The 18,563-nt window shown below is 39.8% G+C and overlaps 1 protein-coding gene across 10 annotated transcripts in view; it reads right to left on the bottom strand.

Moving 5' to 3' along the window:
• Positions 1-18,563, bottom strand: part of camta1a (calmodulin binding transcription activator 1a) — a 388,633-nt gene that overhangs the window by 177,243 nt on the left and 192,827 nt on the right. For all 10 annotated transcript variants that reach the window (XM_028016564.1, XM_028016556.1, XM_028016526.1 and 7 more), the window contains one exon: positions 948-1,083. In XM_028016564.1, the coding sequence (XP_027872365.1) occupies positions 948-1,083 (136 nt within the window). The remainder of the gene's footprint in view (positions 1-947; positions 1,084-18,563) is intronic.

Below are 18,563 nucleotides of genomic sequence, written 5' to 3'. Positions count from 1 at the left end.
ATAAAATGACCCGTCTAACTAGAATCTTCACTAGCTAAAATTATTTGTCATAGTCCAACAGGATAGATGTGTGCAGTCTGAGCAGGTTATCAGAACTCCGCAGATGACACTGAACTGGCTACGCGAATAAAGAGGCCATTTTCTTGAAGTGACAAATATGCAGAGGAGACAGAGACAAAATGGAGAGCAAAATCCCTGAAGGTAGAAAGCCCAAGCTTTGTCTTTGTCACACAGTGTGACAAAGACACACAACATGACACCCCGATGTGTGCACCATGGCTGTATACTTTGTGTTTGAGGTTTTTCTGAATGGAAATCAAAAATCCCAAACCTCTCTTATCTCAATCCCTCAACTCTTGTTCTTCTGGTTTCATTGCTTGTTACTTAATCTGTCAGTAACAACAAACCTGAATCCAGACTTTGGTTCTGCTGAATACTTTAAAAGTACAACAATGAGTCTTTGTGTCTGATTAACACCTCCTACATCAACCCGTGTTTAAACGCTGCATAAACGCCACTGCAGGTCCTACAGGTGAGTGGAGAATGATACAAATGGCCGTTTTATGTCAGGAGCTGGTGTGGGCAGTGACTTGGTCTGAGGTGAGGGAACACTTGCTCTACAGTGCTGCTTTGAGCCAGCAAGATTAATGTAGGCTCTCTGGAGCAAAGGCAACAACCACAGCTTTAATAAGGTACAAACAATCGGTTCCACTCCACTGGCTTCCCAGGGAAAACTATTGTTGTGCTGCATTGTTTCTTGGTGTGGTTCCTTGGAGAAATGTGTCTACTGCACCATGCGACTGTCTCCGTTACAGCCAGGGGAGAAGTCAGTGTAGGCCTTCGTTTGTCTGTGTCAGAATGAACGTTGGCTCTCACCCCAACTCTTTCCCCCATCCTTTCCTTTCACATTTAGTTTCTCCCACCCCTCCTCAAACTACCCCACTCACCTCAACTCCCTGCACTTTCAGCTTCATGTGATCTTCTCGCGTGGTCTTCCCATCTTTCCTCTTCTTCCAGCAGTAGCCGTCCTTTCTGTACTTCACCTTCTTCCTGTTGTACAGTATCATCGACCCATTCTGCGGCCTGGAACCACAAAGGAGAGAGATTAAATGAGATAAGAGGATAGGCAAAGTACAGCACAACCAAGGAACTCACTTCGGAGACGAGCAACGAGATCTGACACAAGTTTCCACCCTGCAGAAAATGTACCAGAAACCTAGATGACAAGAATTCTTCATGGAGATTCTCGGCATTGGTATTCACGGTCTGACAACGAACAAAGCATTCCTCTGCATTTTTAGAGTGTGTGCCCTGCCAGAAGTTACAGTGCGATTCATTGCACGGTAAATTATATAAAGGCTAGTGGCAGAAAAGTGTGGAGGAGTGAGGTTCCATCATTATCTCTCATTCATCCAACCTGAATGGTGCTGGAAATCCACAGTGAAAAGAGAAGATTCTCTCCCACAGTCCATTCATAATTAATTCTCCCTCCACCAGACCACAGCCTGTTGCTTCACCATGATATAGTGTAACTGTTTGATGATAATTTGCCTTTCCACTTAGATTTGTAATAGAAACATTTGGCATTCTGTGCTCAACATTAACAGAAAGTGTAACATAAAATATGTATGGCCTTTTTCAACAAGTAGCATGCAGTCACGGTGGATACAGTTGTGTGTATTGGTATTTGCCTGTTTTGCAGAAATGCTTTGTGTTATCACTTCAAATCAATTCATATTGCATATTTTCAGGCTTCCCCATCATTCAACACAAGTGCATGCATTGACTTGAGAGAAGATATACAATCTTTCTGCAGGGACAGACTTATACAACATCCTTTCACCATCAACAATTGGATGTGCATGAGATGTACACTGTCAGAAAGACAAATCCACAGAAACATGTTCTGCAAATAATTTAGAAGTGTGTGCTACAGAACAGAAACCTTTAACGTTCTTTTTTTGGTATGTTTAATCTGCAAGAAGACCTTTTTTTATTTCATTAGCACAGATAAAAGTATTGCTGGTGAGAAATACATCCAGACTTTGGAAATGGAAAAGAAAGTTAATAAAATGATCATTTGGTTGGGCATTTAGATGGATTGGTGACCTATCACTGCAAATGTAGAATGCCTATTTCCCAATAACCGCTGGAGATAGTCACCAGTATAGCCATTGGGATGATTTGGTTGGCATGGCAGAACAGCGCTGCTGCCACAGAAAAGTACAAAATTCATGGATTCAAAACTTCAGCAACAGAGAATCTTTACATGGAGTTTAAAAGTTGAGTGAATTTCTAAAAGATCCTCACATGTGATTGATTGCAAATGGTTATTGTATCCATAACTCTTGGTGCTACTACAGCTTTAACTAAATAACACTTTACCTACCATCAGTGTCGGATGTTTTTCTGCAGTACTCATAATTTGATTTGCAGCTAATCCAAACTGCTGGATTCTTGAGATATGTTGAAAAGCTCTGTAGAACATGTGTTATATGTTGTTATACATATCCAACACTAACCTCTGCTGATGCAGAAGTTTTGCAAGTGCCAATCAAGAGTCACAGCAATGATCTGACTAAAAATCATTACCTCAACTCGCGCTATGCTGGGAAACCTTTATCTGACCCTCATATTAGCACGTTGAATGCCTTCTGTAGCTCCAATAGCAATATAGTCCATCTATTGTCTGAATAATTCAGGTAATAATTATCAAACTGCTTGGGATACTCATAGTGTGCATAAAAATGGACTCTTTCATCACACTAAATGCTTACCTGTTTGTCCTAATAAATATGCACCATACACAACGAGAGCGCATCATAGAGAAATTATTGATATGATAAATCTTGATATTTTACAAAATGATTTATTGATATACATTGTTGGATACATTTTTAATTTTTCAAAAATAAAGCACCCAAAAAGTTACATGATGTTCGTCAATGTTTGGTATTGGGTTGATCTTTATTTCAGGAAAATTACCTTTGTAAAAACTGATTTAATTAATCAATTGCTGCTATATATGATTTGAAGAGAGAAAGAAAAAAAAAACTAATCTACTGAAGGGCTGAATGCCATAAAATGGTTGTGAACTATCAGTCTAAAGCATGTCTACTGAAAAAAACTTGATTGTGGCAAGACCTGTTTTTTGTCTCCAAAACCAACTGCAAAAGTTTGTGCAAAAACAACTATGGTAAATGTAGACTCACCACACACAACTATTTACAGTTTGGATCTTACTCAGAAAGAAAGATTTATGTCATTGTTGCTCCTGCGAAGTGAGTGAGAAGGAAAGACACCTGCCCAAGCTGCTGAGAAGGCTGGGTAGCTGAGGGAGGCTTAAGCATTCAGGCAGCTGGTAAGCTGTGTTAGCCCTCCGCTCAGTTCTCCCACGTATAGACAATGTGCGTGTACACAACAACCCCTCCTCTCCTCCAGAAACACACAAACACACAAACTCAAACAACTAGAAAAACACATCAAAGTAGAGAAAAAAACGGGTTGATTTGTGCTTTCTGTAGCAATAAACAAAAAATAAATAAATAAATAAGAGCCGTTGTTTTGCATTGTTTTGTTGTTTACTGTAACATTTTCTTTTTCACAACGTTTATTTATAACCCTGCATGCATCATTTTGCAGGGCTGCCTTTGGGGGCCGTGGCGTGTGTTTATCTTAGAATCACTCATCAATCTTTTTTTTTTCTTGCCGGATCTTGGGGGCCGGTGGGAAGAGGAGGAGAAGGAGGAGGGGGGGGGGGGGGGTCCCCGCGGCCCCCGCGGCCCCCGCTCTGTGGCCCCTGACAGCACCTTCTAATGAGAGACGCCACTCATACACTGATGCGCTCACTCTGTGCTGATCTCCATGCCTCTCTCTCCCCTCCCCACAGCCCCTCTCTCCTTCTCGTCAGTCAGCTCAGGCTGTGCACCAGGGAACGTCTCCGTCTTTTCCCTTGCGCCGACTTCTTTTCTGTTCTCTCACCCCTCCCTCTTGTTTCATCTGTCTCAGGATCCCTCACCTCAACTCACCCACACCTCCCCTCTTTCCTGCCATCTTCCCCTCGCCTCTTGCTTTGAGCTTTGAATACTTTGCAGAAAACAGCTATTAGGAAGACATTTTTATTGGTCATGCTTGAGAAGTTGTACTCTACCACTCAAAGGCTGGGATGTACACAAAATATAAATCATGTTCTACTTTGCAGGATCCCTAATGTCATCCATAGTGGGGCAGTGATCATAAATAGCAGCAGGGAATTTTGCAGACTGTTACAATCAGCACATGCTCTTCTAAGGATTTGCATCCCAGATTGCTCGAGTTACCATAAAAGCTACCGAGTTCAGACTCCAACAGCTCTACTTGGGATCAATCGAACCTGAAAGTGACCCATCTAAAAAGTTTGATGGTATTATTTATTACACTATCATTCTGCGGTCTTGTCCTTCAAAAAGTTATTAGAAGTGTGAGCTTCTTAAAATGTAGCCCAGCATGAGACAAAAAGATGGGCGCAGATGAGATAAGGTAGAAAATCAATTGACATAGGGCTATCTGATCTCCTCCAGAGCACTGGAAATTGGGGTGAGGCTTCGGTGTCAAAGGCTCAATGCCGCATTTATCGGCTCGGTGCAAAAACTTATTCGCTCAGCTATTTTGGAGGGAGCATTTGGTAGACACTATTTACGATTCAAGGCACTTTGAACTTAAAGACAGCCTAGGCGTCCACTCTGGGCAGGATGGTAGACCAGTTAAAAAGTCTTGCTTTGTCAACATAATGCATCTCTTCTCCCTCTTGTGGTCTCGCTCTTTTTCTCTTCCGATTCTTTCCCACTACTGTTTACTTAGGCGCTTCAATTAATTTTATCAGAATTACACATATTTATACATGAGAGGAAAGCTAAAAGCTGTGTTCTTGTAAAAAGCATGACAGGTGGCCCTTTTGTCTCAGATACTGAAATGTAGCAGATTAATATGGAAATGCAGGCTTCTGTCAAAGTGTTCCACATCCGCCTTTCCTTTTCCTCCTTTGAACTTTTCTGCGATAATAAGATTTACCCTCAGGACGGTGTTAGGCCTTGTCCACTCCTTTAGGAAACATTCATTTACTCAGGTAATGACATTCGCTCAATCAGATTTGTTCATTTGAAAAAAAAAGTCAAAGGAGGGAACAGGTTTTTTTATGAGGCAGTTGACGTGCTTAGAATCGGTAGCACAGTAAGACCAAGGGAGCGATTGCAAAAAAAAAAAAAAAAAAAAAAAAAAAATGTATAAAATCTCGGCTTTATAGTCTTAAGGCAGAAATAGAGAATATAAGATGAAGAAAATCATAAACAGAGACAGGAAAACAAATCTGTTAAAGAAAAAGGTTGGTGGAAAAACACTGGTGATTCATGCCGGAATTATGGGAGAAAAAAAAAGAAAATTTAATGTGGATGTATTCATTTACAGCTGCTGTCATGCTGGTTCCTGTTTTGCCATGTGGTTGGCGTATCTAAAAATGCATTTTATGTGGGTCTAAGTGTGAAGAAATAAAGCATATTTTGTGAGACATCAAATCCTGGTACGACTATGAAATATGCCTTGTTTTTGATGCTTCTCTCTTTTGTGTGGTGTGTATGTCGCAATGATATCACAGTGGGGTTTTTTTTCCATGTTCAATAATCACAAAATGAAAACCCCAAAACTTTATGTGGCGCTAAGGAATTCCCTGAAGTAGGTACATATTTGAATTAATTGACTGAAAAATAAAATAAATGAATTTAATCAACTTGTAGGTCAGCTGGTTGTCCGTTGCAGTTTTTCTAAGATCCAACATGAGGAGGTGGATACATTTTCATAACCGTAGATAAAGCATCTGCATGGTGTAGCGTAAGTTTAAGTACCTGCTTCAAATGACGTGGCATAAACTATACCACCACTGGACTTTAGAGAAGTGAAGATGGTGATGAATCCCACCTCATTTTCTGGCAACCCAATGGATGAGTCTGGGTTTTGCAGTTGCTAGGTTTATGACATTAATATTATTATTGTAAAGTTTGGTGCAGATGGCATTATTGTTCGTTGTTGTTGTTTTCTGAAATTGAATTAAGTTCCAGCAAAAACCTTTGAGATAAATAAACGTGGAGACTGTTAGCCAGGCTTTCTCATCCAACATCAGTGTCTGACCTCTAAGGTGCTCCATTGGAACAATGGTCAAAATTTATTCACAAGATGCTCATTGAAGACAGCCTTCTCAGAAGGATTAAGCTGTTGTGGCTGCAAAGGGTGAGCAAACACCATATAAGAAGCTTTGTATCAAGACAAGGCTGCATATAAAAAAGTCTCAAGGCGCTTTTTACAACACTTTTGATCATACATTATATAGTATGTGTGGGAATGCAGATGTTTTTGGCAAGTTGTAAAATCATTGGCAATATGAAATAGACCTAGAATGTTTAATTTGTGAAGGATAAAACAACAATGGACCAAAATGGACAAGCTCTAAACTTACATACAGTGTATGAACAATAGTTGTAAGACAAAAAACTGGTGGATTACTTTCAAAAACGTTTTTAAGCTCCACATTCACAAATGGCTTGTAAGACTTAACTGTAAAGCTTCTTCTGTACAATCATACTTTAGAAGCAGTCAGCACACAGATACATCTGTGAGGGATAATCACACAGTATAAAACATGCTCTGTTGTCAGATCTATCTCTCTGGAAGAGGTGAATGGCACATTCTCCTGGCTAAAGACAAAATGATTATCCAGATTGGTTTAATGAGGCAAGTCCAAAAGTCAGTCTTTTTTTAATGGTATGCGTTCCCCCTGTAAAAACCAACTAAGCATATTATAAAGTGGGAGGAAATTGTGGGAACAAATAAATAACATAAAATTATGATCAACCACACGGCAGTAAGCTGCGTCCCATTTTACTGCCAAGACAGCCCTGACCCATTGAGGCACATTGCACAGTTGCTCAGATTGGATTAAGGTCTGTGAAATTTAAAGGCCAAGTCAACAATTAAACCTGTTGGGCTTCTCAAATCATTCATGAACAATATTTGCTTTGTAAAAGGTAACATCATCCCACCTACACTTCCTCAAAACTTTACATTTGCACAGTTTTTCAGTTTCTAGCACATCAACCTCTTTGGAAACAAACTTTACTCCCTGCCAGATGAATTCCAATACCTAAATGGGTGCCATGAAGGGGTAAAAAGTATTTTTTACTTTACCTGAATGGTTATAATTTTATCAGTGCATAAACCCCTGATTAAAAGATTTTAATTTCCCTTCTAACCTGCTGGATTTGAACCAAATTTTAAGCTGGGTATCAAAATGGTAAAGGACGAAATGTAAGAGACAACAAAGTGATTTATTGAAAATATGTTTCAGTGGTAACAAGCTGTTAATTATCTGATCAAAAGTTTTAAAGAATAACCATGAAAAATCCAAACTAAGTGTCCAAAAATGATCGAGAAGTAGATTCACTCTCCGTTTTTGTTGAATTCTTCTGACACCCAGCCAAGCATGTGAATTTTTCCCGCCTCGTTGCGACACTGATCCATATGGTGAAGACGGCTTTATGAAAGATATAACATGACTACCTCTAATGATTTATTATTAGAGAGATGTTGTTTTCCTGGAAGAAGTCATTTGTCAGAACTGCAGCATTGTGGTGTAGGATGGCGCCACAGATGAGGACCCTCAGTCCAGAGAAATGTCATCTCCACATACCCAGCTGTGGTGTGATGCATCTTGAAGCTGCATTGTTCCACTGATGCAAAAAGCTCACAGATAACAATGGAGCCTCCTCGACTATGATGCAAGGAAATGATCTCCAGAGGGATCTCCTCGTCATGCCAGCAGCATTGGAAGCCATCAGCAAAGTCCAGAATAAACTTTTTTCTAAGCAGAGCATTCAATGTTCCTTCTTGATTATTCCCTTTTTAGGTCAAAAGGAGTAAGTTTACACACATAGCCTTTAATCATGTTTTTTTTGTCCTTTCATTACAGATGCTGTCTCATGGTTCTTGAGCTCAGCCTGCACCAGTAAAGGGCTTATTTTGACAGATTACAATTTGTTCTCTGTCTTCACAGACATCCTGCCGGATCCTCAGGCACACCACAGGTGAAGTTTGTTTGGGGTTCACCACTCAATTTTTAAGAAATTAAAAATGACTGCCTGGCAGCATTCAACCCTAGAAGTGAAGGTGCTTTGCAAGGCGCCTTCTGGATCTCAACAATCCTGTCATGTTAAAACATAAAAAGCCTTGCTTTTGCTATCAAGGGGTCATGAAAATGTGAATCCCTAGCAGAGTATTGCATGAAAGGCAGATATTTCAGAGGATTTTCAAGTATGAGGCTATTGGTCTTAAACTTTTTACTTGAAGATTAACAACCGGTTTGAGTTTAAATGAAGCATTCAATCAATTGTCTCCTCTAGTTTCTTGCCTCTTGCAAGAAACTGATCGTGATCAGGAAGTTTAAAAGAATATGGTCTTATATTAGATTTTGATCCAAAATCTGCAAAGTATAAATAAAAAAAAAAAATCAGTTGGTATGTGAGTGATGTGCCACATGCATGCATAATATTGCAACGTAACGTAAATGAACACCCTTTTCTAACCCCACCAGGTACTTTACCAGGTATAAAGTACTAGGGGGAGAATTCTTCAGAAACTGTCAGGTCTGTTTTCTCACTAATTTTGTTTGCAGAGTGCCAACGTTCAAATCGCCACATATTTTTCAGTGGTTTTTTTTATATTATTACTTCAATTATGTTTGACATCATTAGAAAGCTAAGAATATGCCCTCTCACAATCTGTAAAGAACTCAAAGGAAAATTGTTCCCGATTTTTTCATGGTCAGTCGCAAATATATATATATATATATATATATATATACTGTATATATGAAACTCCACCCCAGTGCCACTAAGTGTCATTCTGAGTGACAAATTTGTTCTTGAAAACTCCTGACAGAGCCTTTTAGAGATATGCACAAAGTTTCCAGTCACCCTGCTCAATGTAGTAACAAGTAAAATGAGAAAACATAAATAAAGCAGTGATGTTGATCATTTCTGTTTCTGTCAATCACGGGTGAAATATAGATCACCCATGTGAAAATAAATGTGCGCATCTCCAGCTGTCAAAACCGACCAGCGATATTTCACACCTAATGTAATTACATCGCAAGCAATGGTGCTCTATTAGATGGCACATCATCTGTGAGTTGTAGACGTGCAAGTAGAGAGGTGCCGGCTTCACATTGGGAGCGCCTATCCGAACGTATCACGTGCAATTGATGACTCGCAGATAAGCTGCTCCTTTCAGCCCTGCCAAAGCATGCATCAGGAAGTGGGGCGTTCGCTAAAACTACTTTAAATGTAAATCTGCCACGGCCTCGAGATTGAGATTCATCGTCTCCACTGCTCCGGAGCTCGCCAACTCCCTCCCTGCCAGAGCTCGTACGTCGAGACGCTGCCGGTCGACTTCCTTTTTGACTGCAAATGAGGCCTCAGCACCTGGTCACTGCAATGCCCACAGTTCCTAGTACTTTGGTCTAGAGTGGCCTCAACTCTCAGTCGTGAATGCCTAATGGTATATGATAATTAAGGGTGTAAGGCGAAATGTGGTGCGTAAGTCGGGCTCAGTTGAAACAGGTTTTGCGCCATCTTTTAAAATCTCATCACATAGACTCTTTCACTTAAAAAAAAAAAAGTTAGGTTGCCTGGTGTGTACTGTTTAATTTAACAGAATCACTTTTATTATGCACATAACATTCGAAAGAATTAGGAAAGAAAACAACAACTGACACAAATTAGTCCAGTGAATCATCAAGTTAAGTTTGCCAAACATGTTGAAACATACTGATTTCCAAGGCTGTGCAGATGGAGCTCAATGTTTGTTTACCCAGCGTGTTGAACTAAATACCATAGTAATGATGAGAGGGTAGCGGAGCCATTGGAGTTGTAATTCAGAGTAGGAAGACAGATCGCACTCCTCCCTTTTCTCTCTATCTATACTGCCTACAATTGCCACAGAACTCCAGCCCCAGCCCCCTGCCTTCCAGCAGGAAACAGATGTTCCCTCCACACTTATCTCAATGAAAAAATCACAGACAATTTACAAAGAATATAAATTACGGTTGTAGCTACACATCAGTGTCTCTGTCCCTAGAAGACCTTGTAAAGAGGATAAGGGTGAATTGGTGTGTGTAGGGCGGGTGAATTGTTGTGGGTGGGGGGGGGCAACATGAAGCGAATGGAAGCGGTAGGGGGAGGGAGGCGGGGGTCTTATCTGGTCCCCAGCAGCCAGGCAGAACGAGAGGGCGGCTGGTGACTGGCGGTGATGCCGCGCTGATAGCACTAAGCTGGTTTCATGCACATTTCAGGGAGGCTGCCATCACTACTCAGACTTGAAGCTCTCAGCTGCTGCCAGTGGATGAGGCTGGGATGGTATTTATAAATAGCCCATGTCATACAGTGGTTACAGCTCTCCATTCTCTGTGTCAATGCATACTATCACACACAGAGCAGTAAGGACTATGTGCAGTCATGATGTACAACTTCTGTGACAGCAAATTTGAATTTCACAGTTTGTAAAAGTTGTGGCCCGCAGGTCATTTGTTATTCACTTGAAATGCATGCTGTCAATGTCTGTTTGCAGGTGGGACTGTGTGGGACGAGGACATACAATGTGCTGGGTTGAAATGTTGATACTGTTCATCATACGGTGCCTCAGAAATGCAAAATAAAGGCTTTGAATTTTTTCACATTTTATCAACTAAAGATTTTACTGTATTTTAATGGGATTTCATAACCAATGCAATGAGTCAGAAATGTCAGTGGAGGGAAAATGATTGCTTCTGAGAATCTGACTGGGCCGGTGTAACGCATGAATAATGTTTGGACCAAACCGTCAGAGGGTAGTGATCTTCTATCTGCAGTCTCAAATCTTTTGCATACTCTGACAGGCTTTTATTAAGAATTGTCCTGTATTAAACCCCAGACATGCTTTTTCAAAACACTTTTTCTAATTCCTGCTGATGACTCATCCGTACAGCAGGATGTCATCCCCAAATTATTTATCTGTTTGTTTGTTTTATTGTTACCTGACTAGTCCACCTGCTCCCACATGTTTGATGTGTCTACAAAACAGCTGCGTACCTTAAAAACATCCAGGAAGTTTTTTGTTTTGCTTTCTTCTTGTGACTTTGTTCAAGTCAGATTTGTGGATCTCAAAACTTTTAGTTGTCCTGTTTGCAGATTCTTTCATCTGAGCTTTGAAAAGTTTCAGCTCCTTTGGAGTTTGCATAGTTCTGTTTGACCGCTGCTCTGATTATTGACGGATTGAAAGTGGAGATGTTCAAAGCTTGGGACAGTATTTTATAAGCAAACTTTGTTATAAACTTTTCCACAACTTTCTTCCTGACCAGTCTGGAGTTTTCCGTAGGATAAAGGATTTTGTTTATTCTCTGATGTTTCAACAAACCTTTGAAGCTTTCATAGAAAAGCAGAATTTATACTGAAATTAAATTATGTTCAATCTATAATCTAATAAGGTGTCTTCATAAGGCAATTGCACGGCACACTTTGATCACAAAACGCTGAACTGAATTGTTGAGGATTTGTAGCTTTGTACCTAAATAGGTTTTTCTATCGTGTGTGTTGTGAATGCTTTTTCATTTTCTTTACTTTTCATGTATTAAAAGGGAAAAAAGTGACTGCAGAGATGTTGATTCATGTCTCACATCCTCCTTGCTAATCTCCACAAATCATCCATGGTGGCTCTCAGCACATTGTAAATAAAGGTGCCATCAGATTGTAGCTTTTCTACAGCATGGCCTCTCCTGTGCAACTGCAAACCAAACCTCTACACAGCTGCCTTATTATGACACTTTGTAAAGAGGATGTTTTTGTATTTTCAATAATGCATGGCCAGCAGGGAATCACGTTCAACCTTATTTTGCGTCATGCCGCAGAGTTGCTGTTTTAGCAGCTTGAGCTCCTCTACAGTACAAAAATACTAATGCAATTAAATGGAAGATGTACTAGCCTGCAGTAACAAAAGGTCAGCTGTTCATTATTAGCAAAAACTGTGTTGCCTTCTACTAAAATGCGAAGCAGGGGAATTTAATTGCAAAGTTCAAAATAAAGTCATGGGTTTTATATGGTTTAATACCTAAGATAAACATCAGTCAAGATGTTTAAAAGCATAAGCTCTGATGCCTAAATAGAAATTATAGGTTATTAAGTGGAAAGGGCAGAAAGTAAAACACTAAACTATGGAGCTAAAGTCAAAAGAGCTATATATAAATAAAACTTTAAACAGAAATGGCTCATTCTGAGTGATGTGTACACATTTCTTTTCAGTTGTTTAAACAAATGGCTGAATTGTTAAATAATATTATTATGATAGCAGCAGATGATAAAACCAACATGTGAAAAAGCAAACTGTGTGTCCCCAGAGATCAGTACAGCAACAGGATGGATCGAGGACACACTCCTTCCCACGCATCGTGGCACATGCCAAACCGAGCATATGGATCACCTGGATAAAGCCCCTCCTTATCGCTCCTCCAGAGCACTCAGTGCCACTGAACTTCCACTATTGATTCCAGTGACGGAGCACAGCTAAGGCCAGCTATTGAACCACTTATTATTAATTCACAAATCCTGCCTTGTCCACAAAAAAGTGAGAGAACAAAGCACACACTGTAAGAACAAGCTGAAAAAAAGCAGGATAAAGGTCAAAAAACTCAACTTTCTCCAAGTGACAGAGCCGCTGAGGTAGAAGTGATGCTTTTCAGCCTATCAAGTTATAAAGCTAATCTCAAAGTCCCCTCTGTAACAAAACAACCTCAATATAACTCTACCAAGGTTGGTGTTGAGTATTTCGAAATAGAGAGTAATAAAAATGGAGGGAATAAAAATAGAGAGATGGATAGGAAAACAGAGGAGCAAAAGATGAAGCTATTTTTTTCTCTCTCTTCTTCTCCTAGGTCCCATATTAGTCTGGAGGATAGACCGATGACGATGAAAGGCTAAAATTGAGCTGTAACTCTATCTGGGTGCTGGAGCGAATCAGAAAGTCTATCCCACCTTTCACCTGGGAATCACAGCTCTGTCTGTGCCCTGTCTGGTCACCATACCAACCAAAGCCAGGCATCATGGCTTTAATTGGAGCCAAGGGCTCGCGGCAGCTCAGGCGCAAATAGAAGGCAGGAAGAAGGACAGACATTAACCGTAGCTAAATGATGGTGGCCATGCAGATCAAATCGAATTTCAGGCTTTGCTTGAATTGCAAAGCTGATACAGTCTTAAGGTAGCACTAAATATATTGAAGTTACCTTGCTGAAATGCTTGCTTTGGATTCCAGCTTGGAGCAAAGCTGCTTTTTTCTCTGTCAGTAAAATCCTGATACCACACACAGAGTATGCATAAGCATCATCACACTGTGAATCACCTTTGTAAACACAAAAGGTGCCAAAAATTAAGGTATACAGACCAGCAAGACTACTGAATAATTAAAGGTGGTGATGATATGAGACAAATCAGACCATAAAAGATGCATAGTGCCTTTCAACACTACTCATAGCTTTTGAACTCTCTCACATTTTGACATAGACACAAGTTTAAAAACTCCCCCCCAAAGAAATACATATTCTATGATAACAAAAAAGTTCATCAGTACAAAGACAAAAGCAGTAGAGACTTTCCCCGGCGGCATCTCAACCACACCCACTGCAGCTTCTTTTCTGATGCATCCCAACACCTCAGGAGTCTGGTGCAACAAGAACGGATACTGTAGGTGGAAGAAAATACAACAACAACGTCTGTTGTCTTATTGAGATTTTATGGGCTAGACAAAAACAGAGTGGTAAATACTTTTGGATTAGAAGGATAATTCTGTGTCTTTTACAACCTTAGTGACGTCCAACTTCTGGTACTTTCTTCCATAACTTTGTTGTGGAGGAATGCTAAATGCAGATTTTGGTTTCCAAAATGCAAATATGACTTTCTTTCAACAACAACTTTTTTATTGTCATCAATTTTCACACTTCTCTGGTGTGTTTCTTCCCAGCAATCCTCAGAGGCCTTCACATAACAGAAATTTACCTAAATTAAATTGTACACATGCAGACTACTCATTTGTTTTATGAAGGAAATTGGCTCCACGGGATGAAAGTTTGATGTTCATACTTTTGCACGGCGCAGTAGATAAATGTAAATTAGTTGTTTATACATCTAGAATAAATTAAGAACCAAACTATTGAGCGCTTTGAGCGGCAATTGATAACTGACATTTGTCAAGAAGAAAGAAAAAAAAATGTAAACATAATTTTTAAAAAAGTAAATGTCACTGAGTAAAATCTTTGACCTTCGGCATTAAACGCAAGCAGTTAACATAATGTATGCCAACAACAATATCATGCCAGCATGAGTTCTTTCATCTTCCTAAAATAATACATAGACCAAGCCAGCTTTGCTGTTGGTAATTAGTAGTAGCGCTCAAACAGATTTACAAACTGAACTAAGAGTGAAATCAAACGGCTGCAGAAAAGCAGTGTGTGGGACAAAACAGTATGATCGGGCTTTAAAAAAACTAATTAAAGCACCGGCTGGTAAAATGATCAGAGTGTGGTTGTACTGGGACATTTCCAGTTGGGAATGTGTGTGTAACAGTGTCAATGTGGAGCAAATAATTCACTATAAAGACTATAAAACCTCTAAACTGAAATATGTTTAATATCCTTTGTGTTTTTTGAAGATTAAAAGTATAAATACGTTGCCATTAGATGTACATTTTCCACAGACTGATTTACTAAAACATTTGCCAAAAAAAAAAAACAGTCAGCTGCCATTGAATGAGTTGTACCAGCTGGCTGACTGATGTCTGTCCAAGTAGAACTTCATAAACCTGTGCCACCATGTAGAAAAGTCATGAAGCGTAACTCATGGCTTGAAATATTGGGATGCACAATAAAAAATAGGTAAGTTGAGGAAATGGATTAAATTGTTTTGTGACAGGTGACTTGTTATATTGAAACCTTGCGTTTTACTTCTAGCTGGCTGCTTCTGCTATGCTGTAGCCTCTTCACACTGATTCATCAGAAAAATGGAAGCAAACAGAGATAAGAAGGAAAAAAACTGTAGGCTAGGATGTACATAGGTTTGTGTGTGTTTGCAACTCTGTTAGTCATGTGGTCCCACAGGTCTCAATGGTGTCTAACACTCTATTTCTCTGGGTATGTTTGTATATGATGACCCCTGACCTCGGACCTGACACATGTCTGCGATCCCTCTGCTGTGTTTCTGATGCCACAGCCGGGGGCCAGGACCTTACACACACTCCCAAACACACAAAGCAGGAACGAGTGAATCACAGGTGAAGCCAACTCTGTTTCACTTTCTTTATTCTCAGATCCATGATACCCAGACACTAAACACAATACAACAGGGCATCCACTGAATTTATCTTTTTCTATCCTTCTATGTATGAATGTATGAATACATTCATAAAGTAGTCAATGGGGCTCACCTCTAATCATGAACGCCGCTGCCTTCTCATTTTCTAAATTCACTGGTCCATGAAGTGCAGAGTGAAAAACATAAACAGTCTCTCCATATGAAATGATCCACACAGAAATGTTATATTAAAGGTTGAGTATCACAGACAATTTTTTTTTAATTATTAGGTTTATCAACCTAATTACAGAGAAATTGAACTTCTTGTTTTATATATATACAATTTAAATCCATAAAATGATCAATTCTCACCAGTGGTCGGAAACGCAAAATTATGATATTCTTCTGATCAGTAAATGTGGCAAAGCTAAGCTAAAAAGCAACTAAGGGATTTCAAATTTATAAATAAAACAGAGGAAGGAAGCTGTTTAAAAGAAAATTCTTTTCTAAGATATGTTGAGACATCGCTGTAGTTCGTGTAGGCTGCGAGAAAGTGAGGGAAAGCACAACTTCGATAGAAACCAGGAAGGGCCAAAATACATCCAGGTACATCAGTTTTATCCATTTGAGATTTCAACCTCATTCTGTCATGAAAAACATAGAAACTAAAATACTGGCCACATTGAGGAAATCTTGGAGACAGGGTAAGGATCTGACTTCTCCATAAATTACGCACAAGATTTTAGTTACACTAAAAAAATGGAAAAGACATATGTACCACCTAAAAGATTCACTGTATTTGGTTTATGTAAACCATGTCTTCTGTTTTGTTGTCGAAATATTAGTGCTGGGCTCATCTATCCAAAAAACTTATCTGGCCTTCATGGTTTTGATTTGACAGGAAGTATTTCCTATAAATATCCCATGACAGTTAAACTTATACAGTTGCTCTCTCATTAAACATGCTTTTCATATCAGCTGTAGCAAGAGCCTCTAGTAGGTTATTTGATTGTATTTAAGGGTTTTTAGAGATTTCTTTTGGCACTTTGATTCTGCTCTATGGGTGAATTGACTTGGATTGGGCATATTGGTTTTTCAAAGCTGACCTCAAATTATTTTTAAATTCCTTACCAGGCTTTAAAGCTGCTACATTTTTCTTCCTGAAGTCCTCAGATAGCGCATTGGATCCCTTCATGGTTCTTGCTTTGTCCTCAACAGTCAGAAGCAATTCAGATTAGATGTCTGAGGTTTAAATAGAGAAAGCCTCCTTCAAATGGCCGAGTAGCAATTGTGTAGTTATATGGACCTAATATGGTATTGTCTGTGTGCAAAATTATATTGTTATGCAAACCTTATGCAAAATGTGTTTTCTTTCATTTTAAGTCTTTATATTACTTGAATATTTCTACAATGTTAACATCCATCCATCTATTTTCTTTACACCCTTGTCACTAGTCTCCAGCGAGACGTTTCGGGCGAGAGGCAGGGTTCACCCTGGACAGGTCGCCAGTCCATCGCAGGGCAACACAGAGACAGACAGGACAAACAACCATGAACACACACATCTATATCTAAGGAGAATTTAGAGAGACCAATTAACCTGACAGTCATGTTTTTGGACTGTGGGAAGAAGCTAGAGTACCCGGAGAGAACCCATGCATGCACAGGGAGAACATGCAAACTCAATGCAGAAAGAACCTGGGCCGGGAATCGACCCCAGGAGGTCAATAATTCACATTGACCTTTAAATCTTATTCTGGCTAGACTCAAACAACTCCACACAGTTTGGAGTGGCATGAACACACCTAATAAACATTTGTTTCTACCTTAGGGAAAAGTAGATTTGTAATCATCTATTTCTAAAACCGTAAAAAAGTTTATCTATAGTGTGGCACAGTGAATGACTTTGACACCCATTCTGCAGAGGCATTTTCAACCCACACCAGTATCCAGGCTTGTTGCACCAACCTGGCTGATTAACTATTTCCCACATATTTGAGATACCGGTGAGACTACTTATCTGTCACCTTAGCAAGGGGATCCTAGGAGCTCATGCTGGGAGTCAGGGAAACAGCAAGGTAAAAGTTAGCTTCTGACTTTTCCACCTTTCACTGTCTAGCAACAATAGGATACAATCTTGAATTAGGGCTGTGTTTGTCGTGTAAATAAAACACCTATCTGAAGTGTAACAGTCATTTATAACCAATCAGCCACTCATGTTCTTTAAAAGAGAATAATACGATATATAAAGTTGTAGGATTCAATTGCCTATGCATAAGCCCAGATGTTCCTCCTTCTCTGTCAAGTTTATGGGGGGCAAATAGATTTCAATCTGGCTAACGCTGATGTTGTGATAAACTACATCTGGAAGAAATCATGAGAATTTACATCATCTTCTGACATTTAACTACACACTCCACACACCATCAGCGTGGGGTGCTCTTTCGATACCAGGGTTTTGAGCATGCCTGCGTAAGAGTGTGTGTGAGAGTCAGAGTATGCGTAATTAAATATCTATTCCTGACATTTACCCTTTCCGTCCACATGGCTCTCGGCAGGAAGAGGCAACCTGGGAATGACAATCTTGAATCCTGCAACATATCACATTTTTTGTGTGTGTGTCGGTGTGTGTGTGTGTGTGTTTGTGCATCTGTGTCAGAATTGGAATACACAGTTATTAAGGGGGAGGCCTGCCACTCATGTGTCTCCAGAGGGTGAGGAGACCAGACACCATATATAAAGGATAAGGGAAAAGGCAGACTAACGGGAGAAGCACAGAGAAGCACAGCTAATGAAGGAGAGGAAGGAAGTGGTGAAAGTGTCAAGACACCCATTGTATCACAGGCCAGGAGCAGTAAAGACAAGCTAGTGGCCTCTGCAACTTTAAGATTGTCATTAAACTCTTGCCTTAGTCATGTTTATGGTCGGCTTTGTGTGTCAGAGGAGAAGGGGATCGTAAAGCGGGGCTTTGTCTGTTTGCCATTGATTTATTTCCTTCGTTAGGTTGATGACACTGCCTGCTTATGATGTCCTAGCACAGACTATAATTACAGAGCACTTCTGTCTTTATTGATGTCACTTTGTTAGTTTAATTATGCTATATTGGGTTTTAGAGTCGTGGCAAGAGCAAAGCTATGATGTAGGGCAAAAATCATCAATGGAACATCCTGTTTT

The sequence above is a fragment of the Xiphophorus couchianus genome, chromosome 1, assembly GCF_001444195.1.
Source record: "Xiphophorus couchianus chromosome 1, X_couchianus-1.0, whole genome shotgun sequence".
NCBI classification, from domain to species: domain Eukaryota; kingdom Metazoa; phylum Chordata; class Actinopteri; order Cyprinodontiformes; family Poeciliidae; genus Xiphophorus; species Xiphophorus couchianus.
This window is presented reverse-complemented; position numbering and strand designations above follow the sequence as displayed.